General features: G+C 34.7%; 2 protein-coding genes across 2 annotated transcripts; one reads left to right on the top strand and one right to left on the bottom strand.

The window, feature by feature from the left end:
- The first annotated feature begins 13,797 nt into the window (after positions 1-13,797).
- On the top strand, positions 13,798-17,789 carry LOC120079688 (alkaline/neutral invertase A, mitochondrial-like). Its single transcript, XM_039033993.1, has 6 exons — positions 13,798-14,841; positions 15,419-15,578; positions 15,819-16,030; positions 16,289-16,782; positions 16,942-16,990; positions 17,169-17,789. Exons 1-6 carry the CDS (start codon positions 14,050-14,052, stop codon positions 17,493-17,495), a joined length of 2,034 nt encoding a protein of 677 aa, XP_038889921.1. The 5' UTR covers positions 13,798-14,049; the 3' UTR covers positions 17,496-17,789.
- A 46-nt stretch (positions 17,790-17,835) lies between these two features.
- On the bottom strand, positions 17,836-18,555 carry LOC120079689. Its single transcript, XM_039033994.1, has one exon. The coding sequence runs from the start codon at positions 18,483-18,485 to the stop codon at positions 17,973-17,975; it is 513 nt and encodes a 170-aa protein (XP_038889922.1). The 5' UTR covers positions 18,486-18,555; the 3' UTR covers positions 17,836-17,972.
- Between the last annotated feature and the right edge of the window lie 632 nt (positions 18,556-19,187).

Here is a 19,187-nt window from a genome sequence, read left to right as displayed (position 1 = left end):
CGCCAAGTATAACACGAACACAAGTTTCTCAATTCATCCGAGGTCGAACTCAGAGACTTGTAGCAAAATGAATGCGATAATGTGCATGCAGCGGTTTAAATAAAAGAATGATGGAGGGGTTTCTATATTAACACTACTCCTACTCCTAACTAACAGCAACGCAATGAGAATATGCATGAGAGGTAGAGATACAACAACACTTGACATGGAACAGATGAATGGGAAAATAGATAAAATGCGAAGATGTTTCATTGCAACCCTTAAGAGTGACCGCAAAGGCAGTCTTAGTCAATGCAAGCCATGCGATCGTGCAACACACATACAATAGTAAACCACCACTTGGTGCAAATGCTATGGCTTCTAATGCTAAAACGCATGCAATATATGCGATAAATCTATAGGACTTACACATAAGCCTCTATTCTTATTTATGCGATGACAAAATGACACACATACAAATAAGGCGATCACATAATATCATTCCCATCTCTAGGATGCATGCGATGCAGGTTGACAAATAGAGCTTATCTCTAAGTCCCTATCTCTTACTTATGCCAATCTAATCTTGCTCTCTCGAGTCTAGATTCTAACCTAGCTCTCTCGAGTCATTAGGTTCTTTCTTTAGACTCTCTCTCGAGTAGCTCTAAAGGGGTGTTGGGCACAATGCTAAAGAGATTAAGAGATCATACCATATGAAGATTTTTTCTTCACAGCAAGCCTAAAACTCAACCGTCTACCTCAAACAATCACCACTCAAACAGAAGGAAACGGATATGACACCACCACTCAGATCCCTCAGTATTCTTGGAGTGAGAATCCAAAGTGTAGCCTTTATTCGGATTTAGTAGAGGGAAGGAGGAAGAAATATCGTACACAACAATCAAGCAAGTGGGAGATGAGGTCGTCTATCGCATAGACAAGATGCTTGATCGTTTAGGTGAAGTATATAATCATGTAGGAAAAAGTAAGCGATCGTCTAAACGATCGTGTAGAAAAGAGTATGCGATCGTCTAAACGATTGTGTAGGAAAAGGGTGAGCAATCGTCTAAACGATAGTGTAGGAAAAACTAAACGATCGTAGTAAATATCGAGAGCTAAATGATCGCTTAGGAAAAGGTAAATGATCATTTAGTTAATAGCGCGCGAAGGTGTAATTGGTAAGTGATCGCTTAGCAATATCGTACATGTATGCGGTCATGCAAGTACTATCGTATAGGCACTAATTTTCTAAGTGATGACATTCTATTTAACACAATGTTTATGCCTCTCATGCTTAACACACCGTCAACTATTTATGCATCTCAAAGTGATCTTTCAATACACTCATCCGTTATTAGAATAGAAGAGACACCGCCCCATTTCATTTATAACCGTCCAATGAATATGATCTCATCATATTCATAACATATCAATTAATATCATATATTAATTATAATATTTTTCTCTACTAGATATAAATCATATTTATATCCAATTTCCTCCAAATTAATGTATCTCATAAATAAAGTTAATTATATCATATTTAATTAACTCGTTCAATTATATCATATATAATCGAACTCCCTCTTGTCAATTTGAACATTTCAAACTAACCCAAAAACTGACTCTCACTTGTATCCAAGCTACCAAGGAGACCTTATGGACCTTTGGCTCGAAGCTCCAACGGTACGTGAATAGCTGACTAAACTCTTTAGTCATGATATCCACCATCCGTTAACTGTCAGGCATTCCACTAAAGACTGATAGTTGAACTCTTCTTGTCATAGATATATTTCTATGTCCATTGGATATAACCAATCATCAGTACAATGACCCTTCACAAACGCGCGTAATTACAGCAGCCCAATTTACCATTTTGCTCCTATAATTACATCTTCCTTCTTAAGTACCATTGATCCCTCTAATTAACAATACAACATAGTTCTACTATGTGTGAACACCTCTCGTTCCATGAGAAGGTGTGTGGTGCCATATCATTCAAGCCCCGGGATCAGTCCTTAAAAGAGCAATCTATCTACTTACCCCTACTTTAGGGAAGGAGTGAACTCCATCTTGTGAAGTTGAGTTCCCAGCTCCCAAATTAGACGAATCCCCAAAATGGTAGGTTTGAGTTGGCACTCTGGCCACTCGCACCCGTGCAAATCAAAGGACCGCCCTCAATGGCAGGAGTTCCCAACTCACTCAGGATTGAGGTCATGTTACTTATAGTCATCCTAGTGAAATGAAGTCTTAGTCATGACTGGAGTTATATGACAAGACATTAACACTTCAAGGTCAGGTCTTATACAAACACTTTGTACATGATGCCCCCACTCGCATGTCCACTACATAAATGATCAGGATCAAACCATCTGTGACAAGTCACAATATTTGTAACAATTTCACAAAGCGGGTCGCATTCGTAGTGTTACCAGGATAAGGTTTCCCTCCTATATTCATATACTACAGACTATTTTGGTTTTCACTTAAGATATAATCCACTTGTATGTCACTACATACATGCTTAAGTTACATAAAGACAACCAGGGATATTAAGTTTATTAGTTTGTAGAAAGTAAATATCATATATATTATACATCACAAGTGTCTGTACAAATTTTTTTACAAACTACAAGACACGAGACTTTAGGGCACAAACCCTAATAGAAGAAACATTTGTCTCTCCCTTTTGTTCCTTGCATTTCGTCAAGGACTGAAAAGTCTAAAGTTCATTGAGTAAGGTGGTCAAGTTGTAATCAATCATGTTCATAACAGCATTGCTACGAAACTGTAGGAAACTTTCAAGTAAAGATTCCAAAACAAAGCTAACCTGACTAGCTTCATTAATGATAGACCTATTCATCTCTGCCATGTTGAAGTGGACCATCATTTTGAGAACGTGCTCTCTAATAGATGCCCCTTCTTGCATATGAAGATGTGTTTTAGAGCGTCATGCCTTAGTTGTGTGGATGATTATCCGAATATCCCTTGCAGGGACTCCATGATCTCACGGTAGTGATCATGGGTTCATGCTTCTTATTTAGGACTTCAGAAAGACTAGCTAAGATATACGCTCGGGTCTTTTCATTTTCCCTTATCCAGTGCTCGTATGCTTCTTAAACATTTCAAGTGACATTTTGAGCAGGATAGGAGGATAATCCTCCATAAGGACAAAACATTGGTCATCAATGATCGGTATTATGTTGATTGTGTTTCTCCACGTTGTATAATTTTCACCAGTAAATTTGTCGGCAGCAAGTAAGTTAAGTGTCACGGAAGTCATAATTTTAGTTTGTTGAAACCATACAATTTATTTATATTAGTAATCTATGTATTAACCCATTTGCAAAAACCAATCAAATTTAGTTAATCTAATGCACCCTAAGTGACATCTATTTCGCAATGATGTTTTAGTGAGACAGGACAAAAGCCACTGTAGAGTGATCAGGTGCCCCTTCACTAAGATGAGACTATCTCAACCAATAGATAGAACAACTCCTTGTTACTGTAACTATCAGTCACCATTGTTCGGTCCGAAAATTGTTAAACTCGCTTAAAATTTTCTTTTAACTGTAACCCGTTCCACCCCAATGAGCCAATTGTCGAAAAAAACCGATTGAGACAAAAACTAAAGTAATCTTATCCATTTCTGGAGTTTGAGATAAAGAATCATGCAAATGTCATCGGTAGGGGGACATAAGCAAAGGTGTCTCGAGGCCAAGCATGAAACTTTACTACAAACTAATTAGAGAAATCATGTCACACATCCCGCTTCCACTTATCATAAACACTCTCTCCATTCACCTTGATATTGACCTATACAAACACCATCCGTAAGGGGACACAAGCAAAGGTGTCTCAAGGCCCAATATAAATCTCACGATGTGAACTTTTAGGGAGAAACGTGAAAAGGTAAAATGAAGTATCATATATCCCATTTACCTCCCACTGAGTTTTAAACCTAGGGTTATTTAACTTAGAAAAATCCGGCTACTAATTTTTTACTAAGTGTTTTGTTTAATTTGCCCAAAAGTAACACTTACTTTAGATGGTTAAACAACTTTGATTAATTTTTATTAAACACTTTAATAAATTTCAATCAACCATTACATGCTTGTAATAAATGTATCTAATTCACCTTTCCAAGTAAGTTCCCAAGTAAGGGGGTTACATTTTCTTCAACTTAAATACCCTAGCCTAGACATAACTAACCTTAGACAAAAGGTCCTAATAGATACATTTGTTACAAATTTAATCTTTTAATTAAGAATCAATTTAATCCTATTAAATTGATTAAAAGATTAAACTTAATTTCTAATCTTATTAGAAAAGTAATCTTAGGTTTATGTGAATCATATTTTAAAACTATTTTGAAAAATTATTTTAACCTAAGGTTTGCATGCAATTCTAATTTATAAAATAAATTAAAATCATATAATTGCATTCATTGACGTACTTAGTAAATTATAACAATTATAAACTACCTAAGGTAGTGTCATGTTTCATGTAATTCCATTTCATTACTAACCATATATAATACTTATATAATAAGGTAATGAAATAATTAATAACATCCATCCATACATACATAAAACTATATATTACAACAATTATAATATAAATAATGCATGGCTATGTTATTAATGCATGCAAACATATACTATAACACTTATATTATATGATGCATGAGCATGCTATAAAAATAAAATCATGCAACTATATACATTATAGCATTTATAATATAAATAATGATGCATGAATTATGCATAACCTATGGTGGTATTTTCACTATATGACATACATTATGGTATATATAATATTAAAATAAATCATGCATCAAATGCATAATTTAAAAACAATTACTGGATCGTTGGACTTCTAAACAATTAATTAAATTAATATAACATTTATATTAATTTAATTAATAAAAAACTATCTATTACAAAAATATTGATCAACCAGTTTAAAACAAGAGAACAAGGCCTTGAAATGTACAAACCGCGGGAACCAGTCGAGCCATGAACGAACTGGGCGTGAACCGGATAGTTTTTTTCATTTCGTCTCGTAGANCACAAACTGAATCAGGTACAAACCGGATTGTTCTTTTCGTCTTGCAGTGTTGCAATGCTATGACTTCTATACAGATAGAACGTTTGTTTGCCTAATCGCAGCATTGCAATGCTAGATACAGTACAGAATACACTGTATAGTTGCGATCTTCTTTAAAACTCCTCCAATTTTGGCTTCGTCTTCTCTAGAATTCGATCGGAACAGCCACGAATGACACAATACAAACCAAATAAAGACTCTATAACAAAAATTATGCCCAAAACACGGGCCCTTATAAATCAAATTTGTAAAAAATAAATTAATTAATTAAAGAAAATAGAGGCTATAAAGACGAGATCCAATCCCAATGTTATCCAATAATGTAAATAATCAATCCATACATTTGTAAACGTACAAAATGATAAAATTCCACCAAGAAACTGTAATATATATATATATATATTATGAAAAATTGGAAAATTTTGGACCAAAAACCCCGCTCTGATACCAATTAAAGGAACCGATTAAGGTTCAAAGCGGAAGCAGAGATTGGACCTGAATCTCAATTTTACAGAACATGAAATTTACAATAACAAAACAGAAACATTATGCATTTAATTTAAATTTTATAGCATGCTAATATGGAAAAAAAAGAATAGAGAAATAAAGAGGAACTCACCTTTGAAGATCTAATCTTCACATATAATTCCTCCTCCAAAATTGCAAAGAACTCAAAATCCTAATTGGCCACCACCACGAAGGCTTCCTTTGTATTCTCTAAGATGAGAATCCAAGGAGTTGTAAGCTCTTGGTATTTTTGGAAGAAAGGGAAATTTCGTTTAAGGGAAGGAGAGGGTGAGATCTTTTCTGGAAAAAAAAATTGCAAAGAGTGGTTTTCCTCCTCTAAATATTGAGAAGAAGAGAATAATCCTCAACCACACCCACCACTCAGGGAGTGAGTTGAGAGAAAATAGGGGAGATAAAGTTATTTCCTCCCATTAATTCAAATTAAAATTAAAAAAATAAAATAAATTAACTTTAATTTAAGTAAAACTACTTTATATATATATAAAATCACTACCTTAATATATATAACTATAGGTTATATGTCAGTAAACACAACCTATAGTTTAATATTGCATCACATACAATATAACCTATAGTTTTAATTCTCTCATTAATAGTATTTAATATAAATCTCATTTATATTAAATTCAACAATATGAATCTAATTCATATAATTAATATCTGAATCATATTCAAATATTTATTTACTCTCAAATAAAATTTATATTATAATGTATCAAATATATTATAGCAATTATATCATATATAATTAAATTAAATTAAATTATTTCACATATAATTAACTCCCTTAATTAATTTGATCAATTCAAATTAATCCAAAATTGATTCTCATTTAATCTGTGTTAAGCTACAGAAGGGACCTCATGGACCTGTAACTTGAAGCTCTAATGGTACTTGAATAAGTAATTAAACTCATTTAATTATATTATCCAACATCCATTAACTATCAGACACTTCACTGAAAAACCGACAGCTGCACTCTTCACACTATAGATATATTTCTGTGTCCATTGGATATAATCAGTCAACAGTATGATGACCTTTCACAAATTGCTCGTAAGTACAGCTGGGCCAAAATTACCATTTTTCCCCTTTAGTTACATCTAACTCCTTAATTATCACCGATCCCTCTAATAAACAATAAATCATAGTCCAACTATGACCAAACCCCTCTCGGACAAGAAGAGAGTGTGGCACCACATTGTTCAAGCCACAGAATCAGCCCTTAAGTGAGCAATTTATCTACTTACCCCGACGCTGGAGAATGAGTGAATTCTGCCTTGTGTAGTTGTGTTGACAGTTCCCCAATCAAACGAATCCCCAAAATGGTAGGCCTATTAAGTCGGCGATCTGGCCAATCTCACCCATACAAATCAAAAGACCGCCCTCATAGGCAGGAGTTTACAACTCATTCAGGATTCAAGTTATATCACCTATGGTCATCCTAGTGAAATGTAAGTCTCAATTACAAATGGCGTTATATAATAAGACTAGTCATTTCGTGGTTCGGTCTTATACAAACTCCTTTATATAGAATACCCCGCTCAGATGTCTCTACATGAATTATCAGAATCAAATCACTTGTAGCACTTTACAATAATTGTAACATCTAAAAAGTGGGTCGTATTCGTAGTATCACAAGGATAAAGTATCCAACCTTGTCCATCTACTTAAACCATTTAGGTTATCACTTATACATGATTCATCTGTATGTCTCTACATTCATGTTTAAGCTACAGAAGATAACCTTAGATGTTAATTTATTGGTTTGTGGGTTTAATGCTACTAATGTCAAATAAAACATCTCAAATTTTATTAAATAAATAAAATATTTGTACAATACAATTACAAACCATAGGATCTTACGAGATTTAGGGCATCAACTCCAACAGCCTTCTCACCCTATCGATGGTCCTTGTTACCTGAAAGCAGTTGTGTGGTGTATGAAGATTGTACTGTGTTGAAATCATCTACCTTCTTAAGATAACTATTCACAAGTTCTTAAAGAGAAGCCAAGTTGTTCTCATGAATCTTGGAAATGTCGGAAAATATCGTTGCTATTTCTCATTTAAGGCCTGGTATATACTCGAAAGGAGCGCACAAAATCTTATCTTGAATATCCTCCCACATAGATAAGGTTGCCTTCTGATAGAAGTTTGAAACCACTGCCTCACCAAAATACAGAGAAGGCTAAGGTTGCCCAGTAATTGGTTCATCATCAGCACATCATATTGGCTCAGAAATCTTAAGAGGACCAGGAGGGGAAAGCCCGTTCTTCTCTATTTAAGGTACTTTAGAGCAGCCAACCTCTTCAAATGAATGGTCTAAAGCTTCAATGCTCACGATGCCTACTTTCATTTTGTCACATCGAATTTCTTCAGAAATGTTAAAGGATCGTAAGGGTTGTCTAGTTGTTTTAACCGATGGCAATTTATAAGTAACGACCTTCTCGATAAATGAATCAAAAGAATAACCTCCCGTTAAAGATTCTTCGCTACAGTACTCCGCAAGTTCTTGAAAATGATTGCTCAAGGGTGACTACAAAGAAAAAAGAAAAATGAATAAATTATTTGCTAAAGAGGAAAACGAAGAGAACATAAAGTGAAGATGTACATACCAATATTATTATACCACTGGGAATTACCGAAGCACTTGGAACTCCTTCAAAAAAATCATCATTGGGCATCTTCGTCTTCTTTGAGGGTCTTTTCCAATGATTACCATCGTTACTACTATGACTCTTTTCTTCATGACCAGAAACATATTTTTGAAGAATGAGAGCTGCTTCTTCAAGAAAACGAATTTGCTTACCCTCTTGGTTACTCCATTTATTCTTATGTAACTTGGGTTGCAGGGGAGAAAAATTAATGCTACTTATTAAGTGATGTATGTTATCCTCAAAATAACTCCCATGTTTTGTCAACCATCAATTCATGTATCGTGGTTAACGTGGTTGCATGGCTCCAATATGCAGGCCGGTAAGAACACTTGAGACAATGATCTACGTTTATTGCAGACTTTAAAGTGGTATGTCACGTTGTAGAGAGCTACAGCAGGCGAAATTCCCCCTATATCATTAGGAATGTCTTGATAAAATCTGAACTACCAGCCAAATCGATAAGGGTTGTATGATTCTATAATCAAAATATTCCCACACCAAGACAATACATAGCTTGATCACATACTAGAAAGTTGGCAAGATTGTTGAAATGATAAATCTCTATTATCAATCAGACGCCTATGCCTATTCCAATTCTAAGAATTCACATGCCACTGAATGTTTGCATATTTATGGATCAATTATCGTGCTTCATATCCTCCAAAATAAATTGAACCACCTTTACCAAAAAAATTGGTTCATACCTCGAATATCCACTAGAAGGGGTAATGGGTATTAAAATAGTGGGCCAACCACCCATGGACATAATGCATGGGAAAATAGAAATCCATGCGTCCAATCAGATTTGAAGATTCAATTATTGGCCTTAGATCATGATAAATATTGGCTAGAACTAGAATGGCAATGCTAAACGTCTTCTAGTCAGCCATCAAACTAGCAGTCTTAAAGACCACAGGACAAAGGTAAGCCCCTTTTTACAGAAATACAAAAAGACATAGCTAACAGGATAAAAATGCAGTCAAGTACATTTTGTCCTTCAAATCATCTTTTATCCTAAGCTCTTTGAATAATATATTTTCTCTACTAGACTAGTCTTGAGGCTTGATGCTTGCACCATCTGGGTTTTGAGTAGATCGGGAGCGAGAGGCTTTCTTTTGCTTTCGTATAGTAGGTTTATCATATTTTTGAGCCCCTAGGAACCAAAATGAAATCCAAGAACTAATGGTCACTAGGGAATCATTCTTCGAGGATGACGCACAATCCTTTTTCTGCAAGCAAATTATTTAGTACGCCCGAAAAATATGTTCATAAGTCTTCGAAAGATATCTCTTCTTGTCCCATAAGCTGATCAGCTTTCTAAGGCAGGGAATGACCTCCTTATAGAAGCCCCTCAAATCGAGAGGCTACCAGATGACCACAGGTCCCATAGTAAAATTGATAGTTCACCATTCATAGTGTGAAGAGTATTAGTTGAAAGACACCAAGCTTCGCAAAAGGCTCGAACCACATCAATATTTTGGTCATACATATACAAAAACTTTGTCACTGCACCAAATAAATAGATGGCATGAAGAGAGCATTCTTTTCGACCAACTATGAACTCTAGCCATTCCCAACAGCAATCGATGAAGGTAAATTCTCCATGGACTTTTTATGGTGGCATTCTAACGAGTCTCACCATCGATCATGTGACGCCTAAAAGTTAACACCTGATCAGGAGTAGGGTCTTTGTTATAAATAGAAGATTGCAAATATCCACACTTTTTCTCCCTAAGTTAAAGGCATCTCTATTGATAATTCGAGTGTAGTCATATTGTTGTCCAAATCAGGCCATACATTTGTAAATGGACCAGCCAATGGCTCCTCCACAAGAAAGCTAAGGCCATTTGTTACAGATTGATTCCTATATGCAAGAATTACAAGATGTTTCTTCCCAGACGAAATGTGTTCTATGAAGTAAACCATTGCTCTACAAAAAAAAAAGTGTCATCAAAGAGAAATAAGTTTCAATTGCATAATCTAAAAGAAGCAGGAGGTGAAGGATGGTGAACTTCATAGGGCTTGGACATTTTCTGAGCTCGAATGGATGGAGAATACTAAAGGAGCCTTCTAATGTAACCATCCTTAGACGACACAAGCGCACAGATGATCCAGACATCTCTAAGGCCAAGATGATCAGAAACTAATACAAGATTATGATCCGGATCGAGTCCTCTCTAAGGGCAAGACGATCTGGTCCGGGTCCTCTCTAGGGCCAAGACGATCCGGTCCTCTCTAAGGCCAAAATGATCCGGTTCACTCTAAGGCTAAGATGATCCGGCCCGGTCGTCTCTAAGGCAAAAACGATCCGATCTGGTTAGCTCTAAGGCAAAGATGATCTGATCTGGTCAGCTCTAAGGCTAAGATGATCCGATCCGGTCAGCTCTAAGGCCAAAACGATCCGATCAGATCAGCTCTAAGGCCAAGACGATCCGTCCGATCAGCTCTAAGGCCAAGACGATCCGATCCGGCCAGCTCTAAGGCCAAGATGATCTGATCCGGTCAGCTCTAAGGCGAAGACAATTTGATCCGGTCAGCTCAAAGGCCAAGACGATCTGATCTGGTAAGGCATTTCTACAACAAAAAAAAAAAAAAAAAAAAAAAAAAAAAAAAAAAAAGATAAAATAAGGAGAGCTTCGTAGGAGGAAAAGTTATTTGGGATAAAAGCTACCAAACTAGCCCGAGCTTGAGCAAGTTAATAAAAGATAATAATAGAAAGTATGGAAAACCTAATTATTTTGCAAAAAAAGTTGTTGCGAAGAAAAATTATTAATAAAGAAAAGTATGGAAAAAAACCAAAATTAGTATTAAAAAATTTTAAAATGTTGTAAAAATACCCAAGAAGAAAGTAAAACAGTGATTCGATTAAAAAACATGGCTGAAAAAATAGATGAAAAAAAATATAAAAAGGGAGGCTTAATAAAAGTTTTTTAAAAAAGTTAATACAATAACGAGACAAAAAAAAAGAAGGGAGGGGAGGAGGCAAGTTTAAAAAAAGAAAACAAAAAACAAAATTCATATTGAAAAAAAAATCTGATCATGTTTTAAAGCCAAATAAAAAAAAAAAAAGGATAAAACCAAAAAATGATAAATAAAATAAATAATAAAATAATAAAAGAACATTAACGGGGGAGGGGCTAAACCTAATGCTGTCGCGGCCCCGCCATTTTCTCTCTTTCTTTTCTGTTTGCAGCCACCCCTCGTTCAGTCTCGATGCCGGAGAGGACGAGCGCCTTACCTTTCTCGACAAACGACGGGCGAGCACGTTGGTGACGGCTGGTGCAACGAAAAAAGGGAAAAAAAGGTGCTCGATTCCTCACCATTTGTTCTGTCCCTTCTCTCACTCCATCTCTCAACCATTCTCTCCAGCGGGAAAACAGCAACCAACGACCCAACCACCATGAGACATTGATCAAGTCGAAGATGGAGATACGAGAATCATACGACATTTTTGGCAATTCATCATGACGGCAGAGGTTGACAATTTATTTTGAATCTTGCTGAAAGGAAAAGAAGAAGGAAAGCCTGCAATGAAAAAAATGTAAAGCAAAGAGAATGATTTACAATTAAAGTGGAGTATAAATTTTCTAAGTTTACTCTCAAATAGAATGATTCACGATTTGTTGTATTCAATTTACAATTCATCGTGGAATCAGATTGCATAAATGCATTAAATTCAATTTGAGAGGAAATTTTTTTGTAGAAGAGCTGCTGATTGCTAGGTGGATGACATAAGAAATTTGGCTGAGAGTTTTGAATCAACCTCCTTTTCTTTTTGCCATCGGGAAGGAAATAGTTTTGCTGATAGTTTACCCAAATTTGCTTATAAAAATGGCCTTAATTTTCATTGCTCATATAACTTCCCTAAGTGGATTGTAAATGAGGTCCTAAAGGACATACTTTCATGTTAGCCCCGGTGGCTTATTAAATAAATTTCTATTATCAAAAAATTAATAATAAATCATTTAAATTAAAAATGGTATTGAAATTTTAATTAAATTTTTATAATTATTTTTTAAACTATATCTATTTTTTTATTTAACTTAGCTAAAATTTCAAAAATAACTTTAAAACGTCAAATTGATTGGAAATAAGGCCACATTTACTTCTCAATAAACATAATCAATCGATCGTAATATGAAAAATCTATCTTATCTAAATACATACCTAGAAAACTAGTTAACAATGTTCTATGAAACAAATTTAATGTTGTTGACTTTCCCTACTAATAGATGGTTGACTTTTCTATCTCAGAAATAATAATAATGATGTTGTTTAACATGTTATGAAACAAATTTAACATTTATATTCCCTTAATCAACCACATTATCTCGAGTTAACTAAATAATAAAAATTCTACCCGTAATGGTTTATTTTGTTATTATTTCATTATGTAATTCTATTACCTAATTCATTTGTTCTGTTTGTACTTTATTTCTTTTTTAAAAAATAGGGGGAAAAAATAAAGACCTTATTTTTTACCGTGAAATTAACTGCTTCACTTATCATAATTATTCATTGTTTGTGTTCTTCGATAAAATTTTATCTCGAATTTTAGGAGGGAGTCTGTTTTTTTATCCATTTAGTATATTATATTTAACTAATTTTAGAATGGTTTTTTTTTAATAAACATCAATGTTCAAATTCAATTAATTAAGACATTATACGCGATGACTATAAGATCAAAAATTTAAATCTTTATCTTTACATGCTCTCGTTTAACTCAATTAAAGAACTTTTAAATAATTACAATGATAACTTATTAAGTACAAGCTATATATAGTAACTTTTTATTGGACAATTTTAAAATTACTAACAAACTTGACTTTTTATTGGTGATTAAAGTTATAAAAAGTTTCAAAGTATCTCTAAATTTGAATTTTTATTAGTTTTTAAACTTTCAATTTTTAATATAATAAATGATTTGTTTATGAGATACTTTTTAATGTTCAAATGTATATTAGAAATAATATATGCTAAAAGTTAAAAACGTGTAATTTAACTCTTTTTTCTTGTGAACATTATCCTTATAGTTGTAAAAGAATTTTTACAAGTCACAATTCTTCTAATGATATTGAATGTTTTCAGTGAGTTAGACTTATTAAGTTTGATAATGTTTTTTTAAGAACTCGAACTCGATTTTGTAGTTAGATTGAAATATTTTTTTTAACTAAAATTAGATACTTCTATATTCATAAATAATATTTTAATTCAACTTTAAACACATTTTGAACTCTAAAATATATTAAAAGTTAAAAATTGATGAGTTAAATATAAGTGTAAAAATTTTGGTAAATATTGCCCTGAATAAGAGGTAAGGAAAGGAAAAAAAATCTGAAGGCAAAAACTTTTGAGTTCATTCATTTCCACTCAAGACGAATCTAACAATTCCCTTAAAATGAATTCTTGCCCGAAAACAAAGGCTCATAGATTTGTTAAAGATCTTAAAATAAAAAATAAAACTTTGCTAATTTGAGAAAAAAACCCACCACTTAATCCACGGATTTAGACAACTTTACCTATTTTTTCTCGTTAATTGCATCTATAAAATGGCGCCCCATTTACCTTTTCCCTAGACCATTCATTTGCTTCTTGAATTTCAGATACCATTCTTCTTCAATCAATCAATCTCAAGTTTCCCTTGAAATTTATTCTGTAATTCGCCGCAGAAATCGAAGATAAGCCCGACTGATGCGTAAAATTCTTGAATCTTATCCACTTTCCACTGATTTGATTTCTCTGGTTTGTTATTGTTCTGATTCATTGTTTTGAACATGATTGCTCTGCTTGATAATTCGACGATGAAGGCTTCTTCTAGACTTCTAATTAGTTGTAGGAATTCAGGGTTCTTTGGGTTCTCGCGTGTAAAATCCCCTTATACTTTGCCCCACAATTCTTGTTTGAACTTTAGCTTCAAGTTTCATTCTAATAGCCAGTATACTTCTCACCCTTTTCATTTCTCGGGGTCTCAACGGTTTTTGGAAGGGACCCAGAATTTTTCTGTGGCTAGATTGAGTTATGGCCAATCTAGGGTAATAACAAGGTCTTGTAGTTATAGTATTTTTCCTAAAACCAAAAGGGATGTGTCTATAATTGCTAGAATTGCATCAAAAGTTCGTGATCTTTCGACATCGATTGAAACCCGTGTGAATGACAATAACTTTGAAAGGATATATGTTCAAGGTGGTTTGAATGCGAAGCCTTTGGTTGTTGAAAAGATTGACAAGGATGAGAATATTGTAGGAGAAGAAGATTCTAGAATAGAAGTTGGTAGTGAACATGTAAATGAGGAAAACTTAGAGGATTTGAATAAAGCTAAGGTTATTAGTTCAAAGAGAGAGGAGTCTGATATTGAGAAAGAGGCCTGGAGATTGTTACGTGAGGCTGTTGTGACATATTGTGGAAGTCCGGTTGGGACTATGGCTGCAAATGACCCGGCTGATAAGCAACCGTTGAATTATGATCAGGTCTTCATTCGAGATTTCGTTCCTTCTGCCCTTGCATTCCTGCTGAACGGTGAAGGGGAGATTGTGAGGAACTTTCTCCTTCATACCTTACAGTTACAGGTACCCCTTTCCTTGTTCTTTATGTGTTATTTATCTCTTTTACTTATTTATCTTAATGTTTTGGGAACTTTCTCATGCATACCCTACAACTGCTAGTTCTTACGTGAATATGTTAAATTTTTATCATTTTGAATAGGTTATTCAATCTCACTCGCTCTATGTGTGTATATATGATATGGGATTTCATTGACCATTTAACCTTTCAACTAAAATAATAGTTACAATTATTCATGGTTTTAGCAAAGTGCTCTGGCGGCTGCATAGATGAATTATTCAATGTGTATCTAGTCCCATCACAAAGGATACAACTTAAATTTTAAATTTTAGGATGCGAGTTGCATGTGAGAGATCATTTCTATTGCAGAGGGATTGTTCTGGCTCGAGTATCTAATTTTAGCTTGAGAAGATTTGCTTGTTAATTGACGATCTTTTGTTTATTCCTTATGATTGTTCACTTGGCACGAAGTGTAACTGTTCTGTAACAAGTTATGTTTGTGAAATTAGACTGAGTCAAAAGATTTCGATATATTTCTACAATTTATGACATGAAACTCAGAGAAGACATTTATTTTTCCAGAGCTGGGAGAAAACAGTTGATTGTTATAGCCCAGGACAGGGCTTGATGCCAGCAAGCTTCAAAGTCAGAACTGTTCCCCTTGATGGCAATAATTTTGAGGAAGTTTTAGATCCAGACTTTGGTGAATCAGCTATAGGTCGTGTCGCACCAGTAGATTCAGGTTACCACGATTACTTTGTTCTTTTCTGTTTGTCATCAGGAGTCATAGATGGTTACCCTTCAATTCATTTTAAGTTTGTAACTCCTGAAAATGTTTCGAGGTATAACCTATTTGATCCAAGTCTCTATTAGGTTAACTATTTTTCTGATTCATGAAACCAAATATTTCTCCTTTTCAGAAGACTACCCTGTATCGAAACATTTGATATTAATTTCTTTTTTCTCTCCTTTTCTTTGATAGGATTGTGGTGGATCATTCTTTTAAGGGCGTATGGAAAAATTACCGGGGACTATGCTCTACAAGAAAGGGTGGACGTCCAAACAGGGTTGAAAATGATACTTAACCTTTGTCTAACAGATGGGTTTGATATGTTTCCTTCGCTGTTGGTTACCGATGGTTCCTGCATGATTGATCGTCGAATGGGCATTCATGGCCATCCCCTTGAGATCCAAGTGAGTTTGAATGTAACTTAAACAAATTGCACTCTGCAGTTAAGTTTATCACCTAAAAGAATTTAATCCTGGATTCACCTTCAGCTGTTGATGCTGCTTCTTCTGTTGCATTACATTGCATGCTTTATAGCATCCCATCCATCAGATGCAACCCTTCTTTTATCCTATCCTACAATTTCATATTAACCATTTGTGAATGTTTTTCCTTCTCAGTTAAGGTTGTCATGTGCATCCATCGTAACAAGTTTGATTATGCAGGCCTTATTTTATTCAGCTTTAAGGTGCTCCCGTGAAATTCTCACTGTGAATGATGGGTCCAAGAACTTGGTGAGGGCCATTAACAACCGACTCAGTGCATTATCATTCCATATCAGAGAATATTATTGGGTTGATATGAAGAAGATCAACGAGATCTATCGCTATAAGACAGAAGAATATTCCATGGATGCTACAAACAAATTCAACATCTATCCCGACCAAATTCCTCAGTGGCTAATGGACTGGGTACCAGAGGAAGGAGGTTATTTGATAGGCAATCTCCAACCAGCTCATATGGATTTTAGATTTTTTACACTTGGAAACCTTTGGGCGATTGTTTCATCTTTGGGTACACCAAAGCAAAATGAAGCTATTCTAAATCTGATTGAAGCTAAATGGAGTGATCTTGTGGGTCATATGCCTCTTAAAATATGTTACCCTGCTTTGGAGTATGAGGAATGGCGCATAATTACTGGCAGCGACCCCAAAAATACGTGAGTTTTATGCATAATTTGTAATATGTGTTCTGTGCTACTTCTTTGCCTTGCATTATCATTCTCCATAGAGTATCTAAGATCTACTTTATTCCAATAGAAAGTTCGTTTTGTGGTTGGTTGATGCTCATATCCATTTATCTTGTTGGCCTTTTTCAGTCCATGGTCATATCATAATGGCGGATCCTGGCCGACACTTCTTTGGCAGGTAACATAAAACTGATTATAGCATTGAGATTGGTCCTTCATTTCATTACGTTTAGTGAATAGACATTTCACTGTGGCTCCACTGTTATTTATCGAATTAAGTAATTGTCTTGTAGTTCGCTAGTGGGAACAGGACCAATAGGTTCATTTATACCCATTTTAATTCAAATATATTGCAGTTCACATTGGCATGCATCAAGATGGGCAAACTTGAAATGGCCAAGAAAGCAGTTGCTGTGGCTGAGAAGAGGATTTCAGCCGATCGCTGGCCTGAATATTACGACACTCGAACAGGGAAATTCATTGGAAAGCAATCCCGGCTCTATCAAACATGGACAATTGCTGGGTTCCTAACATCAAAAATGCTGGTTGAAAATCCAGAGCTTGCATTGTCTTTGTTCTGGGAAGAGGATTACGAGCTACTTGAGATATGCGTTTGTGCACTTAGCAAGTCAGGCAGGAAGAAGTGCTCCCGTGGTGCTGCTCGGTCACAGATCCTTGTTTAAGGTAACTCCATTCTTTCAAGAATGAGGATGCCTTTATACTTTACTGTACAGCTATAAGTCAATAGGTTAGAGCAATTAAATTAAAAAGTTAGTTCATAGTTCTAAAGGATAGCAGAAAGCCTGTTTGTTTTGCAAGCATACTGCACACTATGCTAATTCTGTCAGCCAATTTATTATAGTTGATTGGCAATAGATTTTTTTTAGAACTGAGAGATCCTGAATATTGATCTGTGGGCTCTCCTTGAACATCTTATATGTAAATTATTTGACAGTAATACATTCCCATTCATTAAACACCACACACAACCCAACCCCCCCCCCCTTGTTTTACACGATTACAATACGTAAACTTCATACCAATGTTTATTCAATAAAATAAACTTTCAACATAAAAAACATATAGCGAACATATTGAGCCAACAACAAACCAGTAGTAAGGAGGAAGAGAGAGTCCCTTGAAGCTTCAAAGAACTAAAATCAGACCTCCTTCACCTCTATAGCTGCAGCTGCTGCTTTCACTACTTCCTTCTCTTTGTTGTCCTTCTCTTCCTCATCCTTGACTTTTTCTTCAACCTGAAAAGCTGACACAGGGAAAGTTCTTGACAGCCCAGTCGTAGACTTGAATGTGATTTTTCCGTTCGGTGGTTCATTAACATAGATATCACAGAGTGGGAGCCACAGCAAGAGCTCCTTGGCTTTGACTCCAGTAAGCTTCTTAACCTTGTTTTTCTCCACATAGGCTGTAACTTCTGTGCCATAAGTAACCAACCTATCAATATCTTCAAACTTATGAGTGTAGCTCTTTTTCTGCTTCAGCCAAACAAACCCTGTCTCTTTCACCATCCCACATTCCTCCATGTCTTTCATTGGCAAAAGCCCATTTGGAAGATCCATTTCTTTGAGCAGCTCCCTTGATTTGATTCGGCACATCTCATCTCCATAGTAAAGCTCATCAGCTTTGGCTTTGATCTCTTCTGTGATTAGAGACATCCTTTATGAATTTATAGCTTCTTTCCTTGTTTGATTCTCACTTGTTTGGTTGAGAAAGAAAAATGGGGATGTTGGAGTTTATATAGGTGTTTAATCCAAAGCCATTTGGATTCCCAACCATAATAAGTGGTTGTATGGTGGAAACTTTAATGTATACAAGCATAAGGTTTAATGTGAAAGGTGAGGCCGATAAATTACATTGGGTAAGTTGTTTTGAGGCTTTTGTCAAAATGTTGCTGTCATGTATACTTATAGAAAGGAGATGGAAAATATATGTAGATGGTATGTTTTGAAGTCTGTAATAGTTAAAATCACTTTGGNTATATATATATATATATATATTCCTTTTCTACTATTCAAAGATTTGGATGATATGAAAATCATATTTAAAAGTATTAATCCAAACATTAAATTGTTTTTTTAAATGTTAAAGACATATTTTTTATTTTGAAGATGGCAAAAACAAGTTTTGGTTGTTTACATACATAGTGGAAATTTAACTCAATCAAAATGAACTTAATTTTTAAGTTAATGAATATCATATAGTCAAACCCACATTCGGTCTATCCTTGTACTTTCAAAACGTGTAATTTAGTTCTTGCTTTTGAAAAAAAATGGCTATTACAAATTAAAATATTCTTATTGAAAATAAATATGCTTTATTCGCCTACAAAATGTGAAAGAAATTCGTCCTAATTTAGA

The sequence above is a fragment of the Benincasa hispida genome, chromosome 6 (assembly GCF_009727055.1).
Source record: "Benincasa hispida cultivar B227 chromosome 6, ASM972705v1, whole genome shotgun sequence".
Lineage (NCBI taxonomy): Eukaryota > Viridiplantae > Streptophyta > Magnoliopsida > Cucurbitales > Cucurbitaceae > Benincasa > Benincasa hispida.
This window is presented reverse-complemented; position numbering and strand designations above follow the sequence as displayed.

Excerpts from the sequence above, each read along its gene's own strand:
- LOC120079688 (XM_039033993.1), top strand. The coding sequence starts at position 14,050 with ATGATTGCTCTGCTTGATAATTCGACGATGAAGGCTTCTTCTAGACTT. Across the intron at positions 14,842-15,418 it reads TTCATACCTTACAGTTACAG|AGCTGGGAGAAAACAGTTGA; the intron begins GTACCCCTTTCC and ends TTATTTTTCCAG. Across the intron at positions 16,783-16,941 it reads GGCAGCGACCCCAAAAATAC|TCCATGGTCATATCATAATG; the intron begins GTGAGTTTTATG and ends GGCCTTTTTCAG.
- LOC120079689 (XM_039033994.1), bottom strand. The coding sequence starts at position 18,485 with ATGTCTCTAATCACAGAAGAGATCAAAGCCAAAGCTGATGAGCTTTAC.